The sequence below is a fragment of the Magnolia sinica genome, chromosome 13 (genome assembly GCF_029962835.1).
Source record: "Magnolia sinica isolate HGM2019 chromosome 13, MsV1, whole genome shotgun sequence".
Taxonomy (NCBI): Eukaryota; Viridiplantae; Streptophyta; class Magnoliopsida; order Magnoliales; family Magnoliaceae; genus Magnolia; species Magnolia sinica.
In genome coordinates, this window is record NC_080585.1 from 20,078,185 (window position 1) to 20,105,854 (window position 27,670).

The 27,670-nt window shown below is 38.7% G+C and overlaps 1 protein-coding gene and 1 long non-coding RNA gene across 6 annotated transcripts; one reads left to right on the forward strand and one right to left on the reverse strand.

Moving 5' to 3' along the window:
* The first annotated feature begins 293 nt into the window (after positions 1 to 293).
* LOC131223134 (putative L-ascorbate peroxidase 6) lies at positions 294 to 27,670 on the forward strand. Of its 4 annotated transcripts, XM_058218444.1 has the most exons (11): positions 295 to 508; positions 761 to 869; positions 4,794 to 4,921; positions 7,201 to 7,271; positions 10,022 to 10,064; positions 10,158 to 10,254; positions 10,512 to 10,595; positions 21,622 to 21,744; positions 25,474 to 25,545; positions 27,295 to 27,422; positions 27,524 to 27,670. In XM_058218444.1, exons 1-10 carry the CDS (start codon positions 334 to 336, stop codon positions 27,395 to 27,397), a joined length of 1,005 nt encoding a protein of 334 aa, XP_058074427.1. In that variant the 5' UTR covers positions 295 to 333; the 3' UTR covers positions 27,398 to 27,422; positions 27,524 to 27,670. The 4 variants fall into 4 exon arrangements, with proteins under 4 accessions (XP_058074429.1, XP_058074427.1, XP_058074426.1 ...); XM_058218443.1 differs by having other exon boundaries at positions 27,295 to 27,670; XM_058218445.1 differs by having other exon boundaries at positions 296 to 508; positions 21,622 to 21,743; positions 25,479 to 25,545; positions 27,295 to 27,670.
* Positions 7,185 to 7,632, reverse strand: LOC131223135 (uncharacterized). 2 transcript variants are annotated; one of them, XR_009160304.1, is made up of 3 exons: positions 7,447 to 7,632; positions 7,321 to 7,416; positions 7,185 to 7,290 (listed from the first exon to the last, which is right to left on the reverse strand). It is a non-coding gene; the product is annotated as an uncharacterized LOC131223135 (long non-coding RNA). The 2 variants fall into 2 exon arrangements; XR_009160305.1 differs by having other exon boundaries at positions 7,196 to 7,296; positions 7,329 to 7,416.

Genomic DNA, 27,670 nt, shown 5'->3' on the forward strand with positions numbered 1-27,670 from the left:
CGCCACAATCACAAATATAAAATTATTTGAACAATCCAACCCGTGATTAGTGGACACACTGGTTTGTTGAAACCGGACCATCGGATTTTTTTTTTTATAACCATCCAATAAATGTCTCCCAATCCGACGGCAAGATAATTAAATAGGCGTTCTTTCGGTCATCTAAAATTGGAACATGATACGGATGGTTTAATTTGACTTAATTTCATGCCAGGTATGCAATAATAAGTGACTGCGCATCATCCATCACACTCTGCCAGAGTATCAAACTTTTTCTCTTAATCATCCGTTATAAGATAACGTGAATCGCTTCTGTCCGTCCGTCCGTAGGAGATGACGATGCGTTTCGATACTTCCCTTCTCAGCTCCCTCCATCCCTCAGTCTCTCCCTCCCGCCATTTCAAATCTCCCGCCAACAGCACAAAATCCCCTCCTACGCAATTCAAATCCCGCGGGAAAATAACGGTCCGCTCTTCTTCATCAGCTACTACACCCAGCCAAAATCCAGGTAAGACGGAGAATTCCCTCTCCTGAAAACCCTTCCTCTTTTAAACGCTCGTTTCTTGTAAATCCGTAGCCTTCGATCCGAACTCGCGTCTCAAAACTCGAATTCTTTTGGCTGCGCTGCAACAAATATCATGATATTTCATGATTAATCAGTCTAATTTGGTGTATACTATCATGAAATTTTATGATATTTGTTACAACCAAACGCAGCCTTTATCTCCAAATCTTTAATTTTTAATTATTTGGGCTGCAGATAATAATAGCTTGGCCACTTTTTATGGGAGGAGAGGACTTATCTCTACGGCAGCGCTGCTTCCATTTCTTCTCGAAATGTCGGAGGGATTTGGTGTGAATTTACAAGGGTACGTTTTGCCGCATTTTATTTCCTTTATTATTTTTATGATTTTAATGCTGCATACTTTTCTTTAATCACTGTCGTGATTGCCTACAGTCAGTGGTGGGTTCGCTTAGGGGTCGTTTGGATGGTGGTAAATGGTTTACATTGTAAATGATATTCTAGTAAGGGCCTGTTTGGATTCGTGTATTGTATTGTATTTGGGTACTGTTCATGTATACATTGGACGATTGTCAGAATACATCCTTATCACCATGCCATTATTCAATGTTTGGATAGGAGGTATTGTGCGGGCAAGTATACAATATCTTTTACAAATCAATGTTTGGATACGAGGGCGTATTGTCAACTACAGCTTATCCATGATATATTGATATGATACGAGTGATAATGATGATCTAAAACGTAAAGAGGATGCTAATTTCAAAAGCATGCGGCAGCCCTGACCATCCACACGCACGTGCCACCTTAGAACACGTACGCCAGATCAGAATCAGATCTTTCCATCATGTGGTCTACACTACACGGTTTAGATTTTCTGGCCATTTCACACCTCAGGCGTGCCATATCTGACATCACACACAGCAAATGGACGGCCGGAATATGTTGTAACCGTCCGTTTACTGTCCAGTGTGACCCATCTGAGGAATAAAGCAGCCTGCCGATGAAAAGCTCTGATCGTAAACCTGCGTTCCATATTAGCACGTGTTCCTTCGTGTATAAAGTATGTGGGCAGCATCCCCAGCCGTGTGGCATTAGCAAACTTCTCTGAAGTTAGTAGAATGTCGTCCAGGTTTCCAGTTCGTACGAGTGGAGCCATCATCCAGTGATCCAAACTGTTCAAAGGATAAAATCCTCGAGAAGGTAAACCCCTCAAAATGTCGGTCCTACATGGATGGCTGAAAAATAATCCACTGTATAGATTCAACTAATAGAAGGCCTATGCCCATCATGAAAATCTAGAATTGCCCAATCTGAGAGAAATTAGTGTACACATAATCTGTGTTGAGGCCAGTCAGATCGACGGTTTGGATCATTGAAAAATGGGCCCCTACTGGTACAAACTGGAAGATTGGTGCATCTGACTTACCCAAAAGTGAGTGGTGGGGCTGGAAACATTCAACGAGCTCCTGTTCCTTCTAAACCTCGTGATCTTCACCTTTGGATTCTCATATCTCTCACCAAAAGAAGAAGATGACGATGGAGATGAGGACAACACAACAAAACCATCTACATCACCGTTCATCATCCCTGGCCCACCCTTCACCTTCCCCATCCTCTTCCCCCAGAAGTATGCAATGTAAGGGCCTGTTTGAAAGTCGTCCGTGTTTACAACGCAATGATGACGTTGTACAAATGGCAGCAGACAGCATTGACAGTACAATACTGGCAGTCAGAAATTCTGGCTCCGCCATGTATTCGCGCGCTTCGTATACCAAGGTCGGCTAATCTTAATCAAACATTGCTAATGTCACATCAGACCCGTTAATATAATGCAATACACCCCTAACCGCGAATCCAAACAGGCCCTTAAATCACTTAAAGGCTGTAAATGATTTACAACCTGTCTGTTTGGCTTTAAGTTGTAAATGAATTATTAGTAAATCATTTACCGTGTTTGGATAGCCTGTAAATGGTAAATGAAATCTGCTTTATAGGCTTTCATTCAAAAAAATAGAGCCGTTAACATCTCCTCATTTACTAGTAAATGAAAACTCGCCTTTTTGCTGGTAAATGAGAAGGGGGCTTTGCTAGCAAATCATTTACAAGTAGTTTCTAGCAAATTAGTGCATCCAAACACAAGTAGTAAATGATTTGCTAGTAAATCATTTACTACTTGCCCCATTTACCACCATCCAAATGACCCCTTAAGCAGTTAAGCTGCGACATTATTTTCCATGTTGTTGTGTCAAGTGTGCACGACATCCAAGTCATTGTCAAAGGTGGGCCTCACCAGGCAGACCATCGTTTACAATGATTAGGCTGGTCAAATCATGTATGGTAACGATGGATGGTTGGAATTGGATCTTCCAATGATATTATTCAACATAACTTGTGGCACACCTGATAATTGGGTGGCCTGATTTTCACTCCTGGCGACCTTCATGGTAATATCCACCTTATGCACGGCTTGGATCTCGTATGTACTTAACATGCTGGCACATGTGATGAATTTGAGCTTAGGCTAACCTACTGCCCATGTGGCATGTACCACAAATCTGAACTGTACTAAATAGTTGGACCCACTGTGAATGGGTCACATGCCCACCATCAGATTGATTAGACCACTGAATTTTCATTAATGGACCCTTTTTTTTTTTTGTCGAATTTGGACTGATCGCTACTTTTTTTTTGTACCATTCATTAGATATAATCCAATCAGTACTTTTTTTTTTTTTTCTTCTTTTTTCCAATCTGTATACAGTGTGTCCCACTGCTTGAGCAGTTGGGATTTGCAGTAGATGCCATGTGTACGGTAGTGAAGAGTCCCTGAGATTGTAGTTGTTTTATAATGCCCCATATCTTAGCATTCTCCTTTTTAGGGTCTTATTTTGTTTTGCCTTTACTTCTCTTTATTATTCTTATCGTAAGATTATATGGGGGTGAAGTGGAATGCTATTACCCCGCATGCACCAAGAAATTCTATGAAGTTCCTCCTTACTGTACATGTGGCAAACACGTATAATGACTAGGACTCTTTATATGGTGGCACTACATGGATGTGCTATAATCGAAGAACTGTTGTGATCGGACAGCTCTGACCTCCCTGTTGTTCAGAGTTTTGCCTGTTGCATATTTCTGTGTTTTGAGTGAATTTCAGGCGATTGATTCGATGGCCAAATATCCATATCCCTGATTTTTGAGAGTATGCCTCATCCATGTGGTGTGTCATAAAATCAACAGTCAAGGTCACCATAAACTAGTGTCATGTGTACAATAAAGATGATTTAGCACTCACATCATGGAACTCCATGACATGTAATGCACAGTAGCATTCCTCAGGGCTGAAATATGAGGTATTACACAATGCACAGTGCTAGAGTTTCTACTCCAGCATGCTTGAGTTCTTATTTTGACTAATGTGGCCATTGGTTCATGACCCAAGTCAGTGATATGATAGGTCCACTACGGATGGTATATGCACAAATCCCCAGATTGGAAGATCCTGATCATTGAATCTTTGGCCATTTTGGGTTAGATGTGGATGGTTGCTGTATTTTCTTTTTGAACTATCAATTTTCGTTAAAAAAAATATTGCAAGGGTTATGATTTTCCCATCTGAGAAATTTCACTGCCTGGGCCATCAAGTGGGTCCAATTGTATCAACACTTTGAATCACTGAAGCATGAGACCCCACTTCTAAAAACTGAAAAGCCAAGCATACTGTAGAAACTCTTGGTGGAGCATTGTATGATAGTACCTCATGAGATATTCTCATTTGCTTCATCCAAGGTGGTTCAGGCATGCAGTTTTGGCTATGCATTTGTATGGGTGTCGGCGTGTTAGGTCTGGACTGGGAACTTTTTCAGTGTGAAGTTCACCTAGTACTTTAATATCCCAATGTCTTTCACATGTTCAATGACTTTATAGGATTGATGATCATGCGGAGACTTAAAGAGCTTTGTTTACCAACTCATGTCCAACTGTCGATCACAATGCAAGACAGAAATAGTATGGATTCATCTTCGGTGTATGCTAGCAATAGAGAGCGGTCAAGGCAACCTTAGATACTCCAATGTCTGTAATTTGATCTGTTGTTAGATATTCACAATCAAGTCAACAAAGCTGTTTTATAGCTTTATACATTTGAAACACAGTATACATGTTTGGCATTGGACGTGCATTTTGCTGGTTTATTTTATAGTTGTCTCAGGTTCAAGACTTCATGTGACATAAACTGACATTTCTTTTTCTTGATGGATGTTGGAAGGGTAGATGCCAGTGAATCTTCAACCATTCAAAGCGAGATTAGGAAGGTATTGTCCAAGGCCAAGGCTCCTGGCGTGCTTCGCCTGGTTTTTCATGATGCAGGAACATTTGATATGGATGAGAATTTAGGTACTGTTTTAGAGGCATTGCCGTTGGGACGTGTTATAACAGTAGAATCGGATACTTTGGACAGTTGAGAAGTCGTTGACAATGACCATGACTACATGTGCCACCATACTTGGCTGATATTGTGACAATGAAAGATACCAACAAGCCAAAACTCATTTGGCTATTTTACAGTTGGTTTAACTTGTTCACCCATTTGATTAGTCAGGACTCAAGAATGGGGTTTTCTTAGTTGCTCTTCGACTGGCCAAATGCCGCATTCCTTTCTTAGAATGGGTGAAGTTATTTTGCTTCCGGGCTCTTTAATTTGATAATCCCCTTTAGTAGACCAGATTATATATCACAATGTAAAACATTTTGGGTACTCAAAGTCAAATACTTACCCAGGGAGGGAGGGAGGGAGGGAGCACTGTTATATATCCTTCATACTCATCCTATTTTCGGGCCCTTCATCCTCAATCAATCTTCTCTTTTTTACCGTGGCTTCACTGGTCTTTCTTACAATGACCAAACCATCTCAATCTACTCTTCATCATTTTATCTCTTATTGGGATTGCTCCTATGTTCCTTCCTAGTCTTCCCACACTTCCTATCAACATTCTCACTTCTGCAACACTCAAATCTCTACTCATGGTGCCATTTGACTATCCAACACTCTGCCCCATATAACAAAGCTGGTTGAATATCTGTCTTGTAAAATTCAAGTTTCATAAGCATATGGTGATCATACAACACTCTAGAGGCAATGATGATACATTAGCTTTCTAGGTTCTTAGGTTTTTAGGTTTTTCTGTTTGTCTTCTTTTCTTTCTTTTTTCTTTTTTTCCTGTTGTCTTTTGCTGTAGCAGTTTTAGGGTGTCATTTTGTTTTTTTGGGTTGAATTTTCTGGTTCTTGTTTGCGTTTTCTTCCTTTCAATAATATTTCACCTTTCAAAAAAATAAAATGATGATGATACATTATCATATTTATCTCGAAGTATGATTTCATAAAGACACTTACAATTGCATTAAGAGACTCATACCTTGATCCATTTCTGGCAATAACTCTACTAGCACATTCATATTTTCATATATTGTACTACATTTATTCCTATGCTTATATTCCTCTGCATTCACATTTTTACAACATTGATATTATACATGTTATTTTAAAATCTACCAAGCATAACTTGTATGTATAATGGCTACCAGAAATTACAAAGTATCCACAGTCCAGTTTCGAGGTTGCCCTTTTCTTTTCTCCCTTTGGTTTTCCTTCTCTCCATTTTTTTACCTATCCTTTGATGGAAAAAATCACAATGGCCAACCTGATTTTGGAGTCGACTACCTGAGCCATTTGTCATAGGCATGGAGGGTAATGTAGGGACTTGGCCATTTTTTGTTCTACTTGTACATATAGAGAGGCTTGTACCTGGTAGAAGAGTGTAGAGACGCCTGGAATGATCTAGAGTCTTGCAGTGTTGTGTGGAGAATTTTAGAGTATAGAATGTGGTAGAGTTGTGTAGAGATCTGCAGAAGGTTTTAGAATTCTCTAGTTAGTTTTAGTAGCTTGGAGAAGTTTGGAAGAGTGTAGAGGTTTTCTAGAGTGTTCTTGGCCATTGGACAAATGCCACATGGCATAATCTATGCCATTGATGTAAAGAATCTAGAGGGTCTTAGGTCTATATGATGGGGAGTCCCCGTTACCTGGGACTCAAGTTGTAATCTTCTCTCCATAGTCTAATACAATCTTTTCCCATTTCACTCTCTTGTGTTCTCTTGCACTCTTTCATCCTAGTTAGTTCTTGGTGTCTAGAACTTAGTAGTGCAAGCAGAGAATGGGCTTTAGATCTTAGTAGTGCAAGTGGAAAATAGGCTAAATCGAGTAGCGTTGGGACATTGCACAAGTTCCACACGGTGAGAGTGCTATGGAGTTAGCAAATTTATGACACTACTTTTTTTGCTTCTATTGATTTAATCACATAAAATGATCAATCAGCTTCTTTTGATTTCCTTTCCTCGAATGGGAAATTATCCATAATCTTTAAAAAAAATAAATCTTAAGTACTACTTTAGTAAAAAAACTTATTGATATTAAGCTCTGGTTTTTTCAGAATAGATTGTCATCAGCCACATTTCTGTTAACTCAAAGACTCATTAATGTTTTGAAAAAAGAATGTGAATTGTGCTTTTGAGCAAACACATTTCATTTGAAGCACATACACTTCTTTTTCCATAACAGTATGTCGATTTCCTTTTCTAATTTCTTCTGTATTCTCTTTGCTCAATTTTTTTGCTTGTAGGTGGTATGAATGGTTCCATAGTTTATGAACTTGACAGACCTGAAAATGCGGGCCTTAGTAAATCTGTGAAGGCATGCTGTCTCTCTCTCTCTCTCTCTCTCTCTCTCTCTCTCTACATACATAGATACATACATATATACATACTTACATGTCATTCATAGTTTATGAACTTGATGGACCTGAAAAAATCTGTGAAGGCATGCTCTCTCTCTCTCTCTCTCTCTCTCTCTCTCTCTCTCTCTCTACATACATACGTACATACGTACATACATACATGTCATTCATAGTTTATGAACTTGATAGGCCTGAAAATGCCGGCCTTTGTAAATTGCAGAAAGCATGCTCTCTCTACATATATACATGCCTACGTAGGTACGCATACACATACATACACACATGTATATACATATTTGTGTGTGCGCGCCTTGATGACAATGTTGACACTACTGGAAGTTCTATAGTGTTGAGCAAATGGGCCCGCCAGCCTAGAGCCCAAAAAACACGCTGATCCAAAACTCAGGTGGGCTACACCAGAGGGTACAATATAAAATCATGTCTAAAAAAAAATCTAATATCACATGGTTTAGTCCACTTGAGTCTTTTAAACCCTTGATTTCTGGTGTCTCACTTCATCCTAGTGCCATGCGTTTGATGAATGGATTAGATGGCACATATACATTATGGTGGGCCACACAATCAATCTCAAAGGGTTTATTGGTTGGGCATCCCCTTCCAACTCTCCCCTATGGTGTGGCCTACTTGAGTTCCATTTGGAGCAATTTTTTGAGCTCCAGGTAGAACCTGAGGGTGTGCACTCAATGAGTGGAGTGGATCTCTAAAACACATCATGGTGGGGGCCGTGGGGCCTACTTTTCTCCAACTACGGCGACTTCCCATAGTGCCGATAGTATATACGTGTGTGGTGTGTGCAATCATATACATGGTACTGGTACCACCATTGTTAATGGTAGTACCAAGCTATTGTAGGTCCACATGATGTGTGCATCACATCCACCTTGTTAATGGTAGTACCAAGCTATTGTAGGTCCACATGATGTGTGCATCACATCCACCTTGTCCATTAAGTGTGCCCTTTGATTTTAGGACATGGGGAAAAAAATCAGCCCAATCAATTTCCACATTGGCAGAAATAGTTGGGAGGGGACACTCACCCATTAAAATCTTCCAGATTTATTGTGGGGCGGCCACTTTGGTATCTATATACCATTGATCCATGCATTAGACGCTCCCCACCAGAATGAGTGGCCACCTTGAAAATTAGGCCATTTCAAAGCTCGGGTGGGTTGTTCCACGTGAATTTAGAGATTTTAGGCATGACTTTGCATTGTTCCCTGTGGTGTGGTCCACATGAGTTTTGGATCAACCTAATTTTTAGGCTCTATGGTGAACATGAGGTGCAGCATGGACATGATGGACATGGTGGATTTAATGCACACATCACGTGCTCCACGATAGCCCGGTATGACCACAAATTGTCATGCACTTGTGGGTAGTGATGTATTCACAAGAAATTGGTACCACCACTAGCAGTGATACTGGGTAATGGCCCACGTGCTGACATCCAACCTGTCCAACAGGTGCCCCTTACATGATGATCAAATGCCCCAGAAGTTAAATCAATCTAACCATCGCATGGGTCACACCATAGAAAACTATGTAAAACTCCACTACAACCTCCAAATTCAAATTGCAGGGTGTACCTGATTGTTAGATTGGCCTGATTTTGGGCAGCCATCATCAATTGTGGGGCGCTCTTGTTGAATGGGTTAGATGCCATACGCATGACACCTGGACCCTACCACTAGTTGACCCCAGCTCGAACTCGGCTCGGCTCGGTTCGGTCAGCAGCTCGGGCCAGTTCGAGCCGAGTTCGAGCCAAAATTGAGCCTTTGCAGCATTTTCACAAACACATGCAGTGCACTTTCAGTTTCTCACTGTTTGTACAACAACAGTAGCTGTTTACAAGTATTTCATCAAACACCTTATAAGCAACATCAAAATCAAGGAAAAATGGTATTTGTTTCATATACATACCTTCCTTGCCACTAGTCGACACTTCGTTGAGTCATTTCATGAAACACTTGGTGAGCAACATCAATATCAAAGTAACCGAGTCACCGAACTAGTTCGATCCGAGTTCAATTTGAGTTGGAGTTCGATCCGAGTTGAGTCGAGCTCGGGCAAGCTCGAACTCAGTTTGAAATTTTTTCGAGCTAAAAAAATCAGCTCGACTCGACTCAAACTCAGCTTCGAACTAAGTCGAATCGATCTTTTTCGAGTCAAGTCGAGCGAGCTAACCGAGCTAACTTGATTCGTGTACACCCCTACCTACCACTTAAATTTGGATTTAAAAAAAAAATTGGTGGTACATTCTTTCCAATGGTGTGGCCTACCTGATGATTAGATTGACTTTGATTTTGAGTTGGGTACAGAACAAACCCATCGGAAAGGTTGGATGTCGCACAACCACGACATGGGGCCCACAATAGCCCCCGTACCATGTGAGTGTTCTCCCTGTGCGTGCTCATGTGTAAGCATTCTCCTTGTTTGTTTGTGTGTGTGTGTGTGTGTGTCTATATTCATTTGTTTGTATGCATGTGTATGTGTGGGAGCATGCATGCAAGTTTCCATTTGTATTAATACCTGCATTCTAGGTTTCTTTAAGTGCCTAGGATCTTTGCTATGTAAGTGATTTTACCTCTTTGATTTATCATTCATCATCTCTTCAACCTGATTCTCATGTGTCAAAATTTTATATCGTTCATCAGCTAACTCCTCAATGGATGCATTTGTTATTTAGATTCTAGAGAAAGCGAAGGGTGAAGTGGATAAAATCCAACCAGGTATCTGATGTAAACCTTAACCATGGAAGGGTCCTACATTTTATGGATATATCACGTCTTGCCTCTACATGTTCTTTGATTTTCTCCTATCAGTATCCTGGGCCGACATGATTGCGGTGGCTGGAGCTGAAGCAGTTTCGGTTTGTGGGGGGCCCATCATTCCCATTCAGTTAGGAAGGCTAGATTCAATGTAAGATCGCCCCAACCATTTGGTTTATTTAAAATTTAAAAAAGAGTGTTTGAGGCAAGTCTTTCCCAAGTCATTCATGTTTTTGATAAGATTTTTTGAAATCTTGATTGAGTTCTCCGAGCTTTTGGCCGAGGCATGTTAAAACTCAGCAGAGTCAAATAGGCAGTTGAGTTCGTAAACAAATATCTAAACAATGTTATTCAACAAAACTCACATGTTTGGATTTTAGAAATTGATTGTGTTTGTGCATTATGCAGGGTGCCAGATCCAAAAGACAAACTTCCCCTGGAATCTCTAGATGCTTCTGGTCTAAAGAAAAGCTTTCTAAAAAAAGGCTTCCGGTGAATTTTTTGGCATGGCACTCATAATTGCATTTTTCCTCAAGTGCTTGCTTGTTTATGTATGTCACTTCTCATACATGTGCTAGACATTTAGCCATGGAAAAATCTAATTGAAGTGCAGCCCACCAACTTCTTATCTACTGTGCAACACTCAAATTGAACAGGTGGCACATTGGTCTGCACACTCAAATTGAACAGGTGGCACATTGGTCCATGATGGACCACTTCTACTAAATCATGCACATTCGAAGATCATACCCATCGAATTGGTAGACCTTTTACCATTCAATGTTGACCATTGCCAATATTCTTTCTTAATCCATTTTTAGGTCACAAATGGGAAAGTAAGATCATCCAATCACTAGGGTTTTTCTATTGTGGCCATTACATGGTGGGACAGACATGATGAACTATCTAAATCATGCTTTCCTTAGTAAATGGTGGTGGAGATTTGTGGAAGAGCCCGGTTCATTGTGGAGGGATGTGATTGCAAGAACAGATTATGAATCCATAGGGTGTTTCCTAGCCATGCATTGAAGATCAATGGTTGGAAGTGTGAAAAGCAATTGGCAAGTTGGGAAGGTGATACGAAGGAGTTAATAGAGACATCCTTAGCAGAGTTGAGTCAAATATTCGAGAATGACAATCTTTTCTCAGTTGGGAAGGGTGACAAATTAGTTTATGAAAGGATGTTTGCTTGGATGGGTCTTCTCTTATAGTGGTGGTTTGGGCTCTATGCTTGTTAGTGCTCAAGAAGGATGAAAAAATTCAAAGAGTGCTATGAGGTGGTTGGGGGCATAGCGGTTTGGGGAATCACATTGAGAAGGAACCGTTCTGAAGAGGAGTTGTTTTGTATGCAATTCTTCTTAATAGACTTTGCCAAGTCTTTCTTCTGGGCCTTGCATGCATGGGAGGAAGTCTCTCCTCTTGTGTGCTAGAGTGTGGGATTCTCCCAATTCCCATGCCCTAGAGTCAAGGTGTTTGCATGGGTTGCTATGGCAAACAAATATTCACTTTGGATAACTTAAAGAAGTAGAACATGGCTTTCCCCAATATGGGTGATAGAAGAGGAAGGTGTGAAATGATTTGTTGATTCATCGGAATATGGTGAAGGAAATGTGGAACTAGGGAGAACAATTGGACCCATGAATATCATACTATAGTGGTAGACTATAACATATGATACTACTTCTCTAAGGTATATTTGACATGCAAATGTAGTTTATTCCAATATATAGAATGCATTATCTTAATATTTCAAACAAAATATTTTAATGTACTATCTTAATAAGAATAAGCAGGCTCGAGTCTGCGATTTAACAGTCCAAGAGGGGTTTTTTATTGGACCTAGAATTACCTTTCTTTTAGAATTTTTGAACCAAATAAAGTTGACTTGGGCAAATTACAAGGTAAACTGTCAAGCTTGAGAACATGAAACGGAAAGAAATGGATCATTGTTTTAATTGTACCTATAAGCATTAACATCTTCTTGCTGCTTGTGTTACTTGCATGTGGACATGGATGTTGTTGGATATGGAGAAGTTGACCTGCCTTATATGGCAGCACATTTATGCAAACATATTAATATGGACATTATATTTAAGAATACTTAAAAATAGGACAAGCAGAGTAAATAGATAAAAATCTAGGAAAAGTTATTGGGAGCTTGTGTAATGACAAGTATGTCTGTGTTAAAACCATTTGATACCACTAAAAAAAAAAAAACTATAGATGCCAATTTCCTTGTTCTTAGAGATAATGTGTGTGCGCATTGTATTATTAGTGTGTGAGCTGTTTATTTTGGTGCTCCCTTGGGACACCATATTTTTTGTATTAGGATTCTCTCTTAATAAAAGAAGATTAGATAGAGGACTAATTTATGTTCACTTTCTCCCAAACCTCTTCTTCTCTTTCTTCTACATGCTATTAGAGCTAGGGTTTCATCAACCCTAGATCTAGTTACCTTGCCCCCTTCCCTTCTTCCCTCTCTTCATATTTCCCTCTCTTCTTTTGCTTTTTCTTTCTTTTGCTTGAAGAGGCTCAAACACTGACCCCTCTTAGGCGTCCTTATTAGCTGAACCCAAAATTGTCACAACCACACTGGCTGATAGGGCTTGTAGGCACCACCGACAACCATTAAACAATGTAGCCACACTACCGGCTCATATGGTGAGGTTTTGTGGATTGTTAGATGATTTCGTTTATTTTATTTATCTCTTTGAATTAGTTTTGTTTGAGATTGTATTGGAATGGGTGATTAGAAGACTGTCATGAATGTGGGGTTGGGGAATGAAGAATGTCACCCGGCATTGGTGATTACAACTGTAAATTGGATGTGAAAAACTACTTGAAATGGTTGCAATCGGTCATGATGTTTATTGGTAGTAAGAGAAAGTTGGACTATATAACTAGGAATAATAGGGAACCGCTGGTAGATGTTCCACCCCATGGCGATTGGGGAAGTGATAATCTAACTGTTATGTCGCGGTTGCTCCACGCCAATGTTGAGACTCAAATATTGCATGTTTATCCTCTGAATTGCACTAGTTTCTTCTGCATTCAAATGTTAATTTGATATACTAAACTATGTTTTCCACATGCGAGGTGGTTTCGGAACGAAGAAAACGTATGTGCTCAAATTGGTGGAATTAAAGCTCAAAGGAAGTCAAGATGAAGAACTGAAGATTTGGAGGCTGTTCATGATGATATCAAGTGCCAAAGGTCTAAGGAAATCAAGGATCGAGACAATGGAAGTGAAGGAAATCAAGTTGCAAAGAATGGAAGAAATCTGTAGAGTTTCGATCGATCGAACATGTGTCGAGTTGTTTCGAGTGAAGGTTCGATTGATCGTGAATTGTTCGAATTAATTCCAAAACTTGTTGGACTATTTTTTGAGATGTTCGATCGATCGAGGATGGAGTTCAAGTGATCGACACAGGATCTAAAATTCAAAAAGTTGTTGTTGGACAGTTTTGGGACTCTCGAGTGATGGGTTCAATCGATCTATTAATCGACGACAATGTGTGCGACTGCGTAATTCAAAGTCGGTTAGTGATTTTTGTGAGGTGGTGTGTAAGATGGCTTGTAAATCATATAAATAGGGGCTCATAGAACGTATTTAGGCATCTTCTAGGGTTTGAGGAGATAGAAAGCTCGGATGAAGCGCCGACAACGTCCTTTCACTTCGATTTATTCATGAGTTCTAGTAGATCTTTTTGCATTTGTTTTGTTTTTAAGTTAATTATATTTAGTTAATCTCTTAGTTAAGACTAAGGGGTGAAGCTTCTAGTTTAATTGCTATGTTTTAGTTTATGGATTCATACTTTGGGATTTGAATAATGATAATTAATTGAAATAGTTTTGAATTTAATTTTAAGCTTTTGTGTTGTTCCCTCTTTGATTCATTGTCTACTCCGGTTACATTGGATGCTTGGAAGTGCAATTACAATAATTGTTTAGAGAAAGAATCAATCTATAAAATTCATTTATCTATTGTAGACTCCGAGCACAATAGATGTTTTGAATTCCCCGCGATTGATGTCCGAGGGCTTCATGAGAGAATCGTTCAATTGAAATCATACCTTGTTGGATGTTGTAATTAGTTTAACTGTTTGATCTTCTGATTAGAACGAATTGGAATTCGACTCTAGTTGAGTTATAGAAGATGAATCGGATGAACTATGCATTGTGATTGCTAGAAGAGGATCCCTGGATCCTTAGTGTTTATTTTTATTGTTTTTACCCTTAACCTATTCGTTAGATTAAAAACCCAGACAAGCCGTTTAGTTTCATACTAGTTCTAATTGTGTTTCACATTCCTTGTGGATCGACCTCGGTCTCACTAAGTTATTACTACATCGCAGCCCTGCACTTGGGGTTGTCAACCCTTGGGTTTGATCAACCCAATATCAACTGTGGATTGATGTTTCCGAAGACTGCCAATGAGATGGGATGCAGTTGCCAGAACACATTCCTGAGATGATGAACTTGCTTGTATCTACTGGTTGTGCTGCGGAATTAAGAATATGCAGCAATGAGAGTCTTTTGCGGAAGAGTATTATGCTTCTTTTCGGCAAAAATAGGAAGAGTTGGATCAATATCAGGTGACTGTTTCCACACTTGAAGTACTTTGTGAGCAAGAAAAGCAATGATGAGTATTCAAGTTCTTTTTCCGGTTTTCAGGTGGTAGGGTATATTTGGAGGATGTGCAGAGTTCGTTGGTTCCAGAGATATCTGCCTTTCTAGTTGGGTCCAAATCATCATGAGGAGGAAATCTAGAAAAGGGGAAACTATGATTAGCTTCTTGAAACAATGATAAGGACAAGCTTATCTGTATGTATTGTGATTGGCGTCAACATACTCACAAACAATGTTTCGATCTTCACCCTCATTTTCATTATATAATCCCAAGAATACATCTAATTCTGCTGAGATTGAGGGGGAGTAGACTTCTATTGGCCCAAATTCTAGTGACATGACTATTAGTCAGTTTATTTTGTGATCTTTGTCGATCAGCAATGAGATATGAGCATGAATTGACAATTTGAATCCATCCATGGCTTTCTGGGGAAATCTCCAACTTCGAAAATTTCAAAACAATTGCTATGGTCAATGTTGGCTTCTCAAACAGGTATTTGAGAGGATCCATACGAGCCAAGAGTTTGACTACATGGGCCAATTTCCAACACTTGTTACTACTTGTGATTAGATAGTCTTGATTTTGCTCCCCAATTGATCATTTCAAGACATACATTTGGCCAATCTCTTATCATTTGATATCCACAGTTTGAATGGCAATTTTGGACCCATATTATCAAGGGAATTTTAGATATTTAATAGTAGCTTAGGTTTTTGCTTTTTCTTATTTCTGAAAGATAATTGGGGAATCCTCCACTTGATTGATCAAGTCCTATCATAAAATTGCATTGGATATACAATAATTAAGGCCCGATTGAATTTACTCGAGTAATTTGATGTTCTTAAATTGTTTCTTTATGGAAAAAAATACATAAAATTCAGTGAAATTTTTTTTGGTTAAACTAACTATATTCGATGCGTCATTTATAAAAATTTGGATTATTAACCCACTTATCACTTATGTACTAATAAACTTGTATGTTGAATTCTGATGAACCAAACAATGGAAATTAGTACTTTCCTCTGTGGTTATGAACTATTTTGCATTTCAATGCCGAACGATCTTTGAATTTCTATTCAATCTCCCTTTAACCCGTGAGATAAAACTAAAATAAAAACTATCTATAATCATTAAACACTATACCATCCCATGTTTCATAGGGTTGTCTACAAGTTGGGTTGTAGAGTACTTGTACCTATAGGTTGATCGTTGTTCAGGTTTTGCTAGGTGGATACTTTTGGATAAGGCTCTTTTTCTTTTTGATGTCCCCGACCTAGATCCAATCTGATGCAGGACATGAAAATTAACTATGATATGCGAGATTTCAGGCTTAAGATCACGTTAGTTCAGAAACAATTACACAAATTTTATATCCCACATGAAAGTCCAAACATTCAATTAAGGGGAATCTATGCGGGTCTAGGCCTACACATGATAGGGCTGGATCAATAAAAATTATAAACCAAACAATACTCAAAGATAAGAAATAATCATCCACGCATGCATAGTAATCAGTCCCTAATCCAAGGGATTCAGAAATTCTAATTTGGGGAACTCTAAGGTAAGAAAATTGGCGAATAATTTAGGGAAAACGTAATTTAGGGCTAGGATTCATGAAAAATGGCTATGATAGGATAAAAGAAGATAAAAACCTGAGCCAAAAGACGATCCCGCGTGTGGACAGAAACAATGGCCAAACGGACGTGCGTGTGATCCTGGCCGCACGTGTGTAGGGGCCACTATTTAGAAAAAGGCCACCTTGGCCCTGGTTGGCCAGGGATGGTCTCCAGAACCTCCAAATCTCAGCTCGATCCGATGTACGGTTTGTGCATGGTGCTCCGCTGAAGTTTCAACTCGCTTGCGGGCCGAAATCTGGAAACTTGCTGTAATGAAGAAATTTGATGCAACAAAAGGACGAATTCGAAGTACGGATGGTGGGGGAAGATGGAAAAAAAAAGATGATGGATAATGGGGGTGAATCGGGATCGATGTGGCTTCGCACCACGGTAGTTAGCTCTTCGAAAAGGGAGGGCTTCGCACCCACTTTTGAATTCTTCCACAACTCACGAAGAGAGCAGAAAAATAAAGTAGGAATTTTTTTTATTAACTTCAATGAATGAAAATAACTACAAGGGGTGCCTATTTATAGGGAGAACCCTATACCCAAAAACTCGAACCATGTGCGACACCTATTACTTGGCGATGAAGTAAGCTAAAATAAAAACCAAACGAGGAAATCTAAAGCGTTCACGATGTTTTAAATAATAACAATAAGCAAAACTTAAAATATAAAACCAATCCGACGAGTGGGCCACGATCATGAGATCCCATGGTGGGCTTTTCTTAACTATCGGACCACTTTTTTGAACCAAAACTTGACTTCTAGTTAGGAGGCCCTCCCTGGACGTCGTTATCGAGCCAGATCGATGGTGGGGTCCTCCTTCTATGTACGTACGTGCGTAGGGGGGCGGCGTGAGTGCGCGTGTGCGCGTGATGTCCCCATCAATTCTCCCCGGCTGCAAAGATTTTTCCGCTGGCGAAATAAAACTCTTGAACCGCTCCAGAATGTCAGGATCAAGTCTCTGAAGCTCCTCAGTGAGCCACGTGCTGTCTGAAGTTGGACGTGACTTCCATTTAACCACGTGCTTCTGAAACCTGCTGTCCAACGTTGAAACTATCTGATGGTCCAGGATATCCTCTATTTCCTTTTTTGGTGTGTGAAGGTTAGGTATGAGAGATAAAAGCTGGGAAAATGAGTCGGGAAGGATAGGTATGAGAGGTAGAGGTTGGGAAGATGGGTCGGGACGGGTAAGTATGAGAGGTAGAGGCTGGAAACATGGGTCGGGATGGGTAGGTATGGGACGTAGAGGCTGGAAAAATGGGTTGGGAAGGGTAGACATGGGAGGTAAAGGCTGGAAAAATGGGTCGGGACGGGTAGATATGGGACGTAGAGGCTGGGAAAATGGGTCGGGAAGGGTATGTATGAGAGGTAGAAGCTGGGAAGAAAGGTTAGGAAAAGTAGATATGGGAGGTAGAGGCTGAAAAAATGGGTTGGGAAGGGGCCATGGTTCAAGGGATAAATATAGGGAATCAGGATGGGTGGGCAAAGGGCCGGATAAAGTATCAGTGGTCCCTTGAAAAGTAACTAAATCCTCCACATCGGATGTGAAACTAATTCCCATGGAAGGTGAAAGATCTACCTCATACACATTGAGACCGTTTCGTTTTATAATTTTGACGGGTCCAGCGCTACACGCGTGTAACTTACGAACGACCCTCGAAGGATACCGCTTGGGCCTGATGCAGACCATCACAGAGTCTCCGATATTGAATCCTTTGAAACATTTATATTGGTCTGTAGAAAATGTGCAATGTTCATTATTAGTCATGATCTTCTGCCTGATTTCTTGATGCCATGAATGAATGTGATGCGCAAAAGACTCTGCAGACTCTAACGGCCTATTGGACAGTGACATAGGGACAAGATCAATAAGTTTCTTAGGTTTATAATCAGTAACGACTTCATGAGGACTTAGACCTGTGGACTTATCGACAAAATTATTCAACGTAAACTCGGTTGTAGGTATTACGGTGTCCCATGTTTTGGTGTGCTCTATATCCCTCCTAGGGGACTCATCCGGTAGATCATCAGGACAAACATCATGAAACTCATCCACTACCGGAATGACCTCAGTGGGTAACTCTACACTAACATCTGGTGCACTTTCTCTAGTCACAAGGCTGCACATGTTGTACCCCTCAAAATAGTGGTCTTGATGTCCCTCATGAGGTGGGTACAAGGGTGCACGCCCATAACTGATTCCTTGGCCAACTCCATTCATTGGTCTATCCTTTAGGCCACGTGCCTGAGATTGGACATCTACCCCAATGGTGGGGTTTGTCCTGGTGATGGTCTTTAATCGGGCAATGCATTCATCAAGATGCTCAAAGCATTGGTCCATTTCCAAGCGCTTAATTATAAACTCCAACTTCTGGGGCAACTTGTTTAAGGACTCTTGCAATTGTTCCATGTTTAGTGTAGGGTGCCAACTAAAATTCAGCAATATAGTTGTCAAAATATAAGAGATTTTTTTTTTTTTTTTTTTTTTTTTTTAAATTTTTAAAAAGAATCAACCTAGTTTCTAAAAAACGAAAAAAGGAAAGTTTCTAAAGAAACAAATTAGGAAAGCTTCTAAAAAAAACAAATTAGAAAAGTTTCTAAAAAAAACAACCTAGTTTCTAAAGAAAAAGAAAAAAAGGAAAGTTGCTAAAAATAGAAAGTAAGTTAGTTTCTAAAAAAGAAAAAGGAAAGTAAATTAGTTTCTAAAAAAGAAAAAGGAAAGGAAATTAGTTTCTAAAAATAGATTAAGAAAGTTTCTAAAAAATTAGTTTATAAAAAAGCAGAAAAGGAAAGTTTCTAAAATTAGAAATAGAAAACTAAGTTAATTTCTAAAATAATTCAAATAAGGGGATAACAGAAAATTTCAGCAGCTTATTTCAGGGTTTATGGACCTCTAAACAGCTATATATGATAAGAATTGATGCGTAATGGACATAAACAACCAAACCTTAAACATGTAATGAATTCCCCTACAAGAACCCTAGGCTCTGATACCAAATTTGATGCAGGACATGAAAATTAACTATGATATGCGAGATTTCAGGCTTAAGATCATGTTAGTTCAGAAACAATTACACAAATTTCATATCCCACATGAAAGTCCAAACATTCAATTAAGGGGAATCTATGCGGGTCTAGGCCTACACATGATAGGGCTGGATCAATAAAAATTATAAACCAAACAATACTCAAAGATAAGAAATAATCATCCACGCATGCATAGTAATCAGTCCCTAATCCAAGGGATTCAGAAATTCCAATTCGGGGAACCCTAGGGTAAGAAAATTGGCAAATAATTTAGGGAAAACGTAATCTAGGGCTAGGATTCATGAAAAATGGCTATTATAGGATAAAAAAGGATAAAAACCTGAGCCAAAAGATGATCCCGCGTGTGGACAGAAACAATGGCCAAATGGACGTGCGTGTGATCCCAGCCGCACGTATGTAGGGCCCACTATTCAGAAAAAGGCCACCTTGGCCCTGGTTGGCCAGAGATGGTCTCCAAAACTCCCAAATCTCAGCTCGATCCGATGTACGGTTTGTGCATGGTGCTCCGCCGAAGTTTCAACTCGTCTGCAGGCCGAAATCTGGAAACTTGCTGTAATGAAGAAATTTGATGCAACAAAAGGACGAATTCGAAGTACGGATGGTGGGGGAAGATGGAAAAAAAGATGATGGAGAATGGGGGTGAATCGGGATCGATGTGGCTTCGCACCACGGTAGTTAGCCCGTCGAAAAGGGAGGGCTTCGCACCCACTTTTGAATTCTTCCACAACTCACGAAGAGAGCAGAAAAATAAAGCAGGAATTTTTTTTATTAACTTCAATGAATGAAAAGAACTACAAGGGGTGCCTATTTATAGGGAGAACCCTATACCCAAAAACTCGCACCATGTGCGACACCTATTATTTGGCGATGAAGTAAACTAAAATAAAAACCAAACAAGGAAATCTAAAGCGTTCACAATGTTTTAAATAATAACAATAAGAAAAACTTAAAATATAAAATCAATCCGACGAGTGGGCCACGATCATGAGATCTCATGGTGGGCTTTTCTTGACTATCGGACCACTTTTTTGAACCAAAACTTGACTTTTAGTTAGGAGGCCCTCCCTGGACGTCGTCATCGAGCCAGATCGATGGTTGGGTCCTCCTTCTACGTACATACGTGCGTAGGGGGGGCGGCGTGAGTGCGCGTGATGTCCCCATCACAATCGGGTCTTTGGACCTTGGTTTTGGGTTGGGTCCAGGTCAAATAAGGGCATTTACATGGTCATGATGGATGGGTTGAATCTAGTGCTATCGATGGGCATTGGCCTGGGCCTAGCAAATGCAAAATTTTGAATAGGCCTGACCCATGGTGTTAAAAAATGGTTACGTTACAGCTGTAATGGCTATCACGTTATGGTAATGGTGGTGCCCATTATGTGATACAGGGCCGTAATGCTTGATTAAAAAAGAAAAAGGCCCGTAATGGCCATTATGGGCCTGTAACAGGCCAATATGTTTTTTTCTTTTAAAAAAATTGACCGTTACAAGGCCATAATGACTGTTATGGCCCATATTGTAACAGCTGTACAATTAAAAATCCAGGCCTCAGACAAACCTAGGCCTGGCCTGTTGACAAACCTAGTTAAATTGCACACACGTGCCCTTTGAAACATGCCTAGTGTGTGAAACAGGATCTCTTACATGTGTGTGGTTTAGCAAACCTCATTCCATTGCTAATACATGATATTACTAATAAAGTTAGTGGGCCCGACCCATTCTTTACTGGATCCAAGATGGTGGACCTGACCTGGTTGTAATTAGTCCCAATTTGTAACTGGGACCAGAGTGTTGGACCTGTATCTGACCATATCTCTGAATGGGTCTGAACAATTGGACCCAGACCTTTTAAATCAGTTCAGATCTGGTATGGTCCATCGGGTGTCTATAGGTCCGGATACTTGTTGACAGCCCTAATGTTGTTTAAGTGCATCTTATGATTCATGCTTGACATTTTCCAAATAGTATTCTTGTTGAAGCATGCATTATATTCTATAGGACACAAATCTAATCACAATATTTGATTCATATATGCCCACTGGTCACATCATTTCTTGTATTAATTCCATAATGTTTTTCAGCTAGTTTTCTGAAATCTGTATATAATTGAAACATGCCTGCTCTTGCATTTATTATATCTGAAGATACATTGTCATAATGATCCTTTTGCATGTTTTATTTCAATAGAAAATTACTCAATATAAGATTTACACATGCAGCACCCAAGAACTTGTTGCGTTATCTGGTGCGCATACTCTTGGAGGTAAAGGTTTTGGAAATCCCACTGTTTTTGACAGCTCGTATTTCAAAGTACTTCTGGAGAAACCATGGACGTCATCAGGTGAATAGCTTGGATTTTATTTTTTTTTTCTTGCACCAGAGCATCTAACTTCAAAGATTTTCAACATCAGATAGTTTTTCTCCTACATATATATTTCTGACATTTGTATTCTATACGACACCAACATGGACACTTACTGTCAATGTCAGACAGCATGTGGTGTGCACCTGTCAATGTCGGACACCATGTTCGCAAAGCAACCCCAACAATGAAGCAGGCTACTACTTGCGTGCATGTCTTCACTGCTTGCAAGAAGTACCGGCAATGCTTGCTTTCCCCTCTTTAGCATCTCTAATGTTGAGATTCAAAGAGTGTCTGACACATCTTGTGATCAGAACCATTGATCTGGTGGGATGCTACTTCATGGGCCGTAGCCCAAACATCTGCAGGCTATAAACCTATGTTAGCCATCACATCAATCGTATGCATATGGATGGATTAAAAAAGGTTGTGTAGGAAAATGAGTGAGGTGTACATTCAACGGGCAAAGCCAGGCAGCTATGACTTTCCATTCACAATCATTCTTGGGCTCTCGCCTTAGATGATTGCTTCATGTTCGGTGATGATGCTCGAGATTCTCAAACAACCTTTTCTTTCATTCTCATCAACCATGCCTAGCAAAACTTGTGCTGTTAATGTTAGTTCGTAGAGTGTAAGATGTACCCATTCATGCAGAGATATATTAAGCAAATATAAATGTTATATGGATAATACCGGAAAAGGAAGACGGAAAGATACATGAAGGCATCTTCCAAACAAGGAATTATAGGATACACAACCCAAGGCTTTGTGCAATTTATGCAGGTTTTCAAGACAAGTGCAACCCATGCTTTGCTTTGTGTTTGAAGTATTGGTATTGCACCATATATCGCACCCTTGGAATACAATAATATTGCGTAAACATTAGGAAATATCAATCTGTATTGCATAATGTATCTTGGTCTGAGGGAAACATTGGAAAACTTTGGGAAAGTGGTGAATTTTTCAGTGAAACTTTAGGAGATGTTAAAGGACACATGATTACATGCTTGGAACTCAAAAAATTACAAAAGAAAAGATAAAACTATGTATAAAAATTACAAAAGAAAGATAAAACTATGTATAATTGTAGTTTCCCGTTGTTTAGGAGACGTTGTGCTAAGTTTGAGTTGCATCTTCTTCTAAGTACTGGTGTAATAAGGGTAAACTGCAAGGAATTAGATAGAGCAAATGGCCCACAAATGAAAGGATAGAATGTGGTGTATTAGATGGTTCATTGGGAGAAATAGTCGAAAGCAAAAACAGAATAGACTATAGAGGCCTGAGTATTAAGAGCCTTAACGATAGGTACGTACAAGAACACAATTTTATAAGGAAGAAGACATGACAAGAAAGTTATATTACAAGTGATCAAAGTATCAAAAGTCACTTTCATCAGTCAAAAATACTAAGAAGATGAGGTGTGATGTAGAGAAGATTAATTGAGAGAAACCAATTTCATTAAGTTCTCTTAGTGGAGGGTACAAGAGGGAAAATATCGCATCCAATTTCATTAAGTTCTCTTAGTGGAGAGTTCAAGAGGGAAAATATTGCATATATCGTGGGTAATATTTGCATAAATCGTGGGAAATATTGCTAATGATCGCAGTTATCACGGGAATATCAAGAAATATTGCAGATATTGTGATATATTGGCATGTACCAACAATAGTATCTATGAACTAAATTGGCAAGAAGAAGAGAGAGATGAAAGAGGAGGAGAAAGAAAGTGAGGAAGGGTTACAGTTGGATATCTCCACACGTACACATGCTCCTTCATTTGACGGTGTAGAGGACTCAGAAGAATGATGATCTTCTAACAGATTAGGAGGATTTGTGGAAGTCATTCTTATATGCATTCATTTTCCATGTATGGAATGTCTGGAGTAAACCTGCACGGGTTGATTTGCATATTACATAGGTATCTCTCCAACACCAGTAATAGTAATGTCTGGTACGAGGGGAAGAGTAGTAGTGGAACTCTCTTTAATCTATAAAGACTTTCCTCCCCCAGAAAAATATGGAGTTTGTTTAGAAAAATGTGACATCAACTGACACATACCGTCTATAAGAAACAAGATTCTAACATTTGTATCCTCGTTGGGTATGAGAATATCCAAGAAAGATACACTTGATAGCCCTTGGTCCAAACTAATCATGAACATGATCAAGTTGATGCACGAAATACACAACCAAATATTTTTGGAGGAATAGAAAAGATAGGAACATGAGGACACAAGACAGAGTGGATTTTTCATCTAAGATAGACGAAGGCATCATATTTATTAGGTAGCAAGTAGTTGACACCGCATCACTCTAAAATATTTTAGGAACCTTCATATTCAATAACAATGCTCTAGCAACTTTAAGTGATGGTTTTTACATTTAGCTTCCCTCTTTTGCTGTGGTGTGTGTGCATATGACGTTTGGTGAATAATGCCATGGGATGTAGAACACACACCTCAGAATTGAATTGCATTTGAACTTTTATATGAAATTCTTTAGAGCAAGAAAATACTTCTGATCGATATTTCATGAACTATAATTATGTCATTCTAGAGTAATCATCCATAAAGATAACAAAATACTCGAAAGTGGACAAACTAGTAAGATGAACTGGACCCCAAATATCAGAATGTACTAAATAAAAAGGTTTATCACTTCTTTAGGGATTTTGATATTCAAAAACACAAAACAAAGAAATCAATATACTATTTACAATGGATTCGAATGTCATTTTTTCTAACATGATTCTACACTTAAGAAAGGTACAAAAGAACAAGATTATTAAAGGACCCTTGTATGTTTTTTAAGGTAATTTTTTCGAAAGACAACAAAAGAAAACAATGGAAATAGACAAGAATCCTTTAATATCATGATATGTATACCACATATCTTTTTTCAATTGATAATATCATGATATGTATTACTTTTTTGGTACATCTTGATGGGAAATGGATGATTAGTGAGTTTTAAATATTTTTTGATTTACTTATATTTTTTCATTTGTTTTTTATATGTATATTTTTAAAATCAGAAAAAATCTTACGATTTATGATACAATTTGCGATTCAATACGATTCAACCCCTTTTATGATTTGTGATATGATAACAATTTTGACAACATTGCTTGATAGGACAATTATAACCTTCCAATTTGTGGCCTACATTTTAGAAAGTTAAGAATAGAAATACAACAACAGTCCACAACTGAATGGCTATGATCTCCTAATCTGGGAGACTTTTGGGGCATGGTCTATCCACTCTAAGGATGCAACAAAATAATGGGCTTGATTACTGAAGCGTGGGCCTTTGCTTATCAGAATTAAAACTGTGTAATACAATTCCTCCAAAATAGCCATGCTGACTCGAATTTGGATAATATTTTAATTTAGCTTCTTTTTTTTTTTTTTTTCTCTTGTTATTAGCTATTATATCCATTTTACTCTGTAACTCTATGAACTTTTATTTAATTCAATATTCGATAGTCTAATGCATTGATATTTATTTAATTGAAGATTATGAATAAGCTGTGCACATCTTGGCATGTTATTGGGTCTGTCATGGTAGTCATGTTTGATGCTTTACAAATATTGGATGCTAAGATGCTTATTGCTGTCTAAAGTTAACTAGGTTCCATCTTTAATGCATGGTTATATGTCCATTTCTTTATTTTAAGCCTTTTTTTAATTGCATTTACCTATTCTTTCCATGCAGCTGGCATGTCGAACATGATTGGGCTTCCATCAGATCATGCACTTGTGGAGGACGATGAATGCTTAAGGTTCTCAATTTGTTCTTTTCCTTTGAATAGGATATTTCCTATCCTAATTTTTGGGTTATGATCATAGTAAATATTAAAGAAAAGGATTGTTTTTTTTTAAAGCCACATAAATTGCTTCTTTTGAAAATTGTTCGAGAAAAACTCACTAAATATAGATACAAGATATTTAGACATTTCTCAATATTTCAAAAATACTTTTTGAAGAGGAAAGTAGTTTCGGTGCACACGATTGGAATAGTCAATTTGCCAATTGAGACATCTCTGTTGTACATTTGACATATTGTACAATGATCAGTAACATTGATCTTGTGGCTGTCCTTTGGATGGATCAGATGTCTCAATAATCATATCTTCCAATCAGTGGGCTGCAAATGGACAGTCAACATGGTCGATAAAAAGGTGAGCAACAGTTCTAAATTGACAGGCTAAACCCATTATCAATCAGATTGTTACTATTAGGTATGGTCCATCCACATGATGGGCACCAGGCTGGTGATCCAGATTCCATACACATTTGCCAAGTATATGATGATGGGTCTGCACTTCATGGAATCTCCGTGGTGTTTCTCCATTCCAGAATCATTTCATAGTGTTTTATATTTTAAGCAATACTCTCTTAAGTTTTTGACCCGAAGTGGCTAAATCCTAACAAAGCTGGCTAAGAAAACCTCTCAATGCCTTTTCTCTTTGTTGGAAAAGGAAGATAAAGAACACAGAATTAAAAGTTTTACTTTTCTACTTCTCCTGCCATCATTTATTTATCAAATACCTTGTGAATTTCAGATTGGTTATCGAATCACACTTCAATTACATTTTTTTTTTTCTTCCTTTGAAAAACAATTTTGCATTTTATTTTTGTATAAAAGCCTGCTTTTTTGCTAAACAATAACCCCCCCTGAATTTACTGTATTTGTAAAAACCCTACACCTTTTGCAGTGTTGTCATAAAAAAACCACTGCCATTAGGTTTTTAATTAACCCTGGTTGGTTTATGTGTGAGAAGTTGATCTTACCCCTACTTTAAAACAAGAGTTTTACTCATTCCACACGTGTAGGATCCGTGTGTGATAAGCTTTCTTTAGATCTTCTGGCGTAAAGTCAGGCCATTTCACACCTCAGGTGGGCTTGGCATTTTGAAACAAACGAATGTCTACAAAAAAAAAAAAATAAAATCAATTACGTGGGGGGCCCATCAGATCAATGATCAGATCTCAAGTGTACCATTGGTTCCAAAGGTCATTTGAAACGGTTATTGTAACACATATTAAATGATTGAAGGGGAAAAAATAGTCATTTGCTATCAAAAAGCAACACTATCTACATGTTGCGACATCATCAATTGATGGAATTTAACCACAGGGGCAAGTTTGCACAAATACATGAAAGGAAAGGGGGTTTATACAAAAAACTCTCTCTAGTGTTGATATGTGAGGTTGTTTTGTTCAAATTTCCTTGTTGAGACTTGAAAAAAATAATTTCTCAACTGCTTGTATAAGTCAAATGAATTTATTTTTACACATACGGCAATTCTTTTGTTTTCAAGTCCATTCCATCTTAAATCTGATCTTTTCACATACTGATTTGCCATGAGTTACATGTATTGATCCATCTGTATGACTTTATTTTCAGCCCCAACCTCATTAATCCTGATTTATGTAATTATTCAAAACAAAATCCTACTTACATTGGGTGTCAGATGTTTGTTTGGTTAATGCGCCCCACATGACAGAACTTATATTCATTTCTACAGGTGGATTAGAATATACGCAGATGATCAGGCAAAGTTCTTCAAGGATTTCAAGAGTGCCTACATAAAACTTGTAAATACCGGCGCCGTATGGAGAAAAATATGACTAGAAATCCATTATAGATGCTGTGGTATGTAATCCTTCTTATCCACGACCATACAAATATCATTATTGCTGTGGTCATTGCCAATCATCATCTTTGTAATCGGCCATTGTTATGGGATTTTGCAGAAAGCTGCATTCATGTTCAAACTTCTTTGTGATATACAATCTCAAACAGCTTGTGGTTATCCCAGTTCATAAGGAGTTTCAACACCTGGTCAAGGTTTTGAATGCCCATAGGTGGTGAAATCCCACTACGGTGTGTGGGGGTGTGTT